Genomic DNA, 6,557 nt, shown 5'->3' on the forward strand with positions numbered 1-6,557 from the left:
TCCATAAGCAAAAAGCTATTTAGGGCCTAATGTCTGCTGGGGATAGCCCCAGCTCCCAGGTAGCACTTGGTAAAGGAGCAGAGCAGATTTCAAATAAACTGACAAATCGTTCCTGAGTCTCAGTGACATCTTCAGAAGAAAACTGGCACTTGTGGCAGGCAGGAAGTGACACTAGGGGGCTGAGTAACAGCGTTCTCTGGAAACCAATTTGCAGTCACTTGATGAAACCTTAGATGCTGAAGGTCAGCTTAGAGTCAGGACATGGTGGGACAGAAAGCTCAGGACACAACACAGTTCTTCTATCCAGCCTTCCCCTTAACAGTCATTTAGCAGAACCAAGTCCCTGAGACATGGGAACACCAGTCAGCCTGCTTCGGGCCCTTGGTTTATCTTTTACTTAAGAAGCACCACAGTATTTACATGAAATACACTATAAAAATTTCGACTGCATCAAACAGCTTTAACACCAAGCTGGAAGGAAAGTAGTGAAGAGGGGGAACTCTGGGGCCACAATCCCAGCTTTACTACTTGTTAGCTGTATGAACTTGGGGAAACGACACAACCTCTCTGAGCCTCGGTTTAATGCCATTACATGTGGAAAGCACTTACAACGTCTGGCCAACAAACACTTGGCTTAGGCATCCTTCAGCATGCAAGCTTCTAGAAGGCATCAATCATGGCCCTTGTGTGTCTTCTCCTAGGACTCACACTGTAAGACTGGAGGAACTAAAGGTGGAGAACCAGAGCTAATGCCTTTAATCAAAGTTCCAGCCTAATAGTATGGATGTTCTTAAAACTTTTTTCCTATGAGAACTTCACAGACAGTAGATCTGTTTATTGTATTTGCAATATTTTTGTCTTATGATTTATTAATAAAAGAACATTTTATTAATAAATCATAAGAGATTTATTAATAAAATGTGACTGACTAATCCAGTTGCAGTTAAGAATAAAAAAATGTTTTGGCCTATATTGTTACTTTATAGTCAGTCTGACCACTGTCAAAACATACAACTTGTTATGTTCATAGTCATTCAGAGTTAAAGACCGCACACTCTTAAGATAACTGAACAGCAGAAAAAAATCATAAATGTGCCTTCACTCCTTTTGAATGAGCTCATTTGCAACTTATTAGTGCCTAATAAGGCACTGTCCTTTGTGGTACCATTGTGAGTTTCTATTCTTGGTTGGTTTAGTTGGCTTTTATCCTGCAAATGGTGAAGGATTTGTGCTGATCCATCTACCTCCTCTCACTGATCTTCCCCACTGGCACATAAATTTTTATAAAGGTAGTTACGGCCTATTACCAAGAAACTAGGCCACCAATCTACACAAGGGAGAAATCCAGAATCCAGGCTTATTAAATCCCAAACACAATATACAAATGAAAATTAATTGACAATTATCATCCAAGGTTAATCAAGCATTTTTTGTGGTCACATTTTCAAGTCTAACTTTGCATTTTCATTCACAATAAAACAAAGAAACACATAAGAGAGAAATCTAAGGAGCACATCAGAAGCCACCTTCTCCCTATGTGCCTCATCCAATCAGTCCTGCCATAGGACTGTAGAGATAAATGCCTGCTGGTCCTACAGCCAAAGGGATCCCAGCTAGGGGCTCATCCCCCATGACATTCAGGGCCATGTACAAAGAGGGGGTTCCATAAATATTTGTTGAACAGATTAATGAAAATATCCGAATTTGGTTTTATTTTTATAGGTATGAAACAATCCTCTAGAGCAGCGGTCTCAAACTTTTTGGCACCAGGGACAGGTGCTCCTATGAGCATTTAATGCCTGATGATCTGAGGTGGAGCTGAGGTGGTGATGCTAGCGCTGGGGAGCGGCTGCTAATATGCTAATACAGATGAAGTTTCACTTGCTGGCCAGCTGCTCACCTCCTGCTGTGTGTTCAGTTCCTAATAGGCCACAGAGAGGTACCAGTCTGCAGCCCCGGGGTTGGGGACCCCTGCTCTCCAGTCTTGTAACTTCCTGTTTGCTGAATACCACTCCAAATCTTTCCATATACTGAGACTAGTTTAAAAGATAGCCCAATATTTACCACTGAGCAGTAATAGTCATTCTATAGGAGATGTGAATACTATCAGCAGTGTAATCATAGTACGTTAACATCTTACATCTGAAAAGCAAGAGGCTCTTTATAAATTACTTTCCCTCCATTATCTCATTTAACCATTATAAGCATTACACAAAGCATAACACATTTTATTGCTGATGTTTTGATGGTAGACTGGGGGAAGGAGGTGAAATCCAGACCAATCAACGTATATGAGTCAGGACAAAAAGAAAACTTTAAACTGAAAGGAATCTAGAAGTTGATCTCATCCAACTTCCTAGGAAAAACTGGTAGATATGCTTCTCTTTCATTATAACGTGATTATTTTCTCCCACCTTATTCCAAAAGCTCTGCATATTGTCTCACTAACTAGTTCTACCTGTCAGAAGAGAGAGAAAGATGCTGGTACTGCCTGTTGGAACAGCAGCAAAATCTTCACCCACAGACCTGACAGGTGTGAACACGGCCTTTAAAGCCTATCATGAAAATGGAGAAAAGGTGTGTGGCCTCCTAGGCAGCTTCCTTTATCAAGTAGAAAAATCGAAATTTCATCTACACATTGCCACCCAGGCTAAACAAATTATATCTTGATAATCTTAAAGTGAAGAGTAAAAGATACATTCTGCATTCTTCAAAACAAAACACCTAATCCAAACAGATTTTATCTTGTCTCAGTTTAGAAGCTCCTGAGAAAAGTAGAATTGGCCCTTTTTCTCATATTCATTCAGTTCAACAAACAGTGGGCACTGCAGGATACATGTAATTATTTAGGATTAGCAAATTACCACTATTTCCTTGAACTGAAATTAATAAAAATCTTATCATAAATATTAAGGTATTATCCCTGTCCCTCACCTTATCTGTCACCTCTAATCAAGAACATTTCTTTTAAGAATTCAATTCTTAAAAGTTCTAAAATCAGAGAGGTTCATCATGTTTTAATAGCCGCAATCCTACTAAAAGCTGTTAAAAATAGCACGAATACCTTATTCTCATTTCTCTTCCTTTCCACTCTCCTCCAGATAAAAAAGGTTAAGTGATGACATCCAGTCCAAAGAACAATGGACAATACACACACAAAACTCTCTCTCCCAGCTTCCAATAGCTACAACAAGAAAGTCCAACATCAATTAAAAAGAAAAATGAAGAAAAGGAAAGATGGCACACATCATTATGCCTAGCAAAGGTATGGATGGGATGCCTACTCTAGTCTAAAAACTCAGCAAAATCTGAAGAGTCAAACTCAGAATGAAAGGAGCATTTTTTTTTTTTCCTGGAAGGAAGGTAAAATAACTTGGGAATTGATTCATTTGAAAATAAGATCCCAGATACAGTCAATGAAACTGACTTTAATTTTTCAGAAACTGATTTTTAATAAACATCATATAAAGGCTATAAGAAAACAAGTCAATTGGAAAGGCAAAAAGAAAGGAATGATGCATGGCACATCATTTCCTGAGAGCTGATGAGCAAAAAGTAAACATGAGACCACCTAAAGAGGTTTTGTGGGGTTTTTTTCAGTCTGGTTTCAGAAAAAACTGGACTTAATGTTTAAAGATTTTCTCAAATCTTTTCAGACACTATCTGGCACACTCATAAAAGCTGACTTAAGATCTTTTTCTCACCTCAAATGATTAGCCAATGATTTTTATAAGACTGTTTCACTGCACTTATGAATTATTTTAAAAGAATAGCTAAAATGACAAAATAATGATTTTTTTTTTAATACTAATGCAGTAGGGTGGGGGCATGTCAGGTAGAACAAAAAGGTCATGTCAAATTTGGGGCCCACTGATTTTGACACAAAACTGTTAGTAAATTGAAAAAGAAATTAGTGTGCTTTTAAGGTAACCTGAAGCCCCACAAACATTCATCCACCCATACTTAGGCTCTCATCTAGAAATTAACCTGAGTAATTAACTAGTTTTCAATTTTTTTCTCACTAAATGCTTAAGTGGGTTAGGCACCTCAAAGACAGTTTTCTGATGCAATTTATAAATTTAAAAGTCACCCAGTAAATAAAGAAAATACTGTAATAAAAAGATCAGAATCACTTAACTTCCTTTTTAGGAACTACTTAAGTATCCAAAATTAGCTTTCAAAACTCCAGGTAAAGTTACTCTTTCCTACTTGGTAATTATCCTCAACAAACTTTGGCTTTAATTTAGGCTACTACAAGAAAACCCATAGTGTTGTATTTTATAAGACGGGCTACAAAATAATCAGTTATTTAATTTAGAAAAATTATCTCTGAGAAACATTTGGCAACTCTCTTAACCCACATGGCACTTTGCATTGTAAAACACAATCAGATAACCTCCTTAACCGGCTCCAGTGGTCGGTGGATAATGTCCCTTTATCACATAGAGTAAGTAACTGACAACAAATGAACAAGAAAACGGAATTTGAACTCAGAATTTTTTACTCTGCTCCATTCACAAGGTCGTGTATTAACTGCAGTCACCATCCTTCCCCACAAGATCATCAAGCCTTGAAGCTTTAGGGGAAACATTTCCTTCACGTTAACTAAAATAAGCCCAAATACAAGATAACATTACAAATTAGTCCTTGCCCAGCGTTTCTTGATCATGAAAGCATTTGCTGTTTCTTAGCACGGTATTAAGTGTAATTCCTAGAAGGCACTGGCAAATTTCTTCCAGGCCGATCTACAGTGGAGATTCACTGCATGTATCCAACAAGATGACAGGAAGGTCAATGTTTTTAACCACCTTCAACTCGGCATTGCCATAGCGGTTCCAGCTAACAAGGTAAGCCTGGTAATTGCATAGGATAGAAAACAGCCAGCGTCAATCAGGATCCCCCTGAACACAGGAAGATAGCTCCGAGTAAATATAATTTCTGGAACAATGCAAGGTGCTTGCATAATTCCACAAACACATATACACAGGTCCATTTTTAAAACAATGTTGAGCATTGTGCTGACACTTTTAGCACCTAAACTTCGCAGAACAAGCCTGGCCTAAACGCACAACTGGGATCCAATCCGTGCACAGGGTAAAAGCGGCATGCACTCACCACAGGAACACTGGGGCAATGCCTGCCCCTACCCAGTCCTGTTCTGGCCAGGCTGCGATGCAGTTTAGTCCTGTCTACTTTATGGTAATGTGCTTTTAAAACCTCACCGCGACCGAGGTCATAGCTTTAGAGATCTAATAACAACCAAATGACCGGGGCTGCTGGGCATTTAGTAAGCCATTCTGGTTATGGCTCTTTAATAGTACCTGGAGTTCTGCTAAAGGGAGAGCGGAAAACTCCTGCTTCCCCGGAAAGTCCTTTGCCGGGAGCGCAGAGGGAAGCAAAGAAGCCGATCGCGGGCAGGGGACGCCCCGCCGCCACCGCCCCATCTCTCGGGCAGTCCCAGAGAGTCCCTCGCCCCGCAGCGCGTCTGGCCCCGGCTGCACCTTTACCTGTCAGCTCCACCACCCCTTCCGCCCGCCCCTCCGAGTCCAGGCACAGCTCTAGAGCCGGCTGCGGCAGAAAGAACCCCAAGGCATCCCATCCCAAAGAAAGAAAGCAAAAAGGCTGTTCCTCCAGGCGGGGGGACATTGGGCATGTCGGGGTCCGAGAGGCGACACGCCACCCCTTCCCCACACCTACCAGATAATCCATGTACAGAAACGCCTCAGTTATCCGGAGATCAGTCATCCAGCAGCCTAAAGCATCCGGAACGGCTCCGAACCCGGAAAAAAAAGCAGCGTCTCTGGCTGCGAGCGAGCAGCCCCTGAAAAAGCCAGCAACAACGAAAATAGCCGAGAGCAGCCGAGGAGCCGAAGATTACACAAGGGGCGCGGCGATTGGCCGGGAAGGCGGGCAGAAGGGAAGGAGAGCGCTCATTGGCTGCGGCGCCTATAAAAGGCAGGCCACTGCGGGTGACAAGAGAGAAGCGCGGGAGCAGCTAGGTCTTTGGTTCCTGTAAAGAGGGCGGAGGGGCGGGAGCTGGGGTGGCGCAGGCGGAAGAGCGAGCCGGGAAGAGCGGAAAATCGGCGGGTGCTGCCGCCGCCGGAGTTCAATGTGCTTCCATAGCCTCCCAATTGGGTAGAGCGGAGCAGAACTGTGCTCCATTACCGCAGACCGTTCGTGTCCCCCTCCCACCTCCCGGTAGGAAGCGAGCGCCTAAATGCGGGAGGGGTGGTAACCACTGACACTTAGTGCCCTTCTCCAGAGAGAGGGTTCCTGAAGGCTCTGCGGCCTTGAGACGGCCCAGCGGGGAGTACCCGAAGTATGTAGGAGAGTACGCTGAGCCTGCAAGCCTTTGACTCGGAGATGGCTCGTCTCCGCCCTCAGGATGTTAGACAGCGAAGGCGGACAGCTCCAGCCGGAGGGCCCTGGAAGGCGGGCGGGGGGCGGGGGGAGGTGGACACAGAAGCCCCGGATGCGGCCAGAGGTAATCCAGAAGGCTGCCTCTAATAAGATTGCCTCTGAAGAATTCACTCTCCACGACATGAAAGGAAAAAACG

At 43.1% G+C, this 6,557-nt stretch overlaps 1 protein-coding gene across 3 annotated transcripts in view; it reads right to left on the reverse strand.

Annotated features, from left to right (window-relative positions):
• The window catches only part of ARL15 (ADP ribosylation factor like GTPase 15), a 386,031-nt gene extending 380,167 nt beyond the window's left edge, over positions 1 to 5,864 (reverse strand). Inside the window, exon 1 of one of the 3 annotated variants that reach the window (XM_011380605.2) lies at positions 5,698 to 5,860. In XM_011380605.2, coding sequence (XP_011378907.1) covers positions 5,698 to 5,745 — 48 coding nt within the window. In that variant the 5' untranslated portion in view covers positions 5,746 to 5,860. Of the gene's footprint in view, positions 1 to 5,697 lie in introns of all 3 variants that reach the window. The other 2 variants (XM_023523614.1, XM_011380606.2) reach the window with 2 other exon arrangements.
• Positions 5,865 to 6,557: the final 693 nt, after the last annotated feature.

This window comes from Pteropus vampyrus, unplaced genomic scaffold (assembly GCF_000151845.1).
Source record: "Pteropus vampyrus isolate Shadow unplaced genomic scaffold, Pvam_2.0 Scaffold397, whole genome shotgun sequence".
Classification (NCBI taxonomy): domain Eukaryota; kingdom Metazoa; phylum Chordata; class Mammalia; order Chiroptera; family Pteropodidae; genus Pteropus; species Pteropus vampyrus.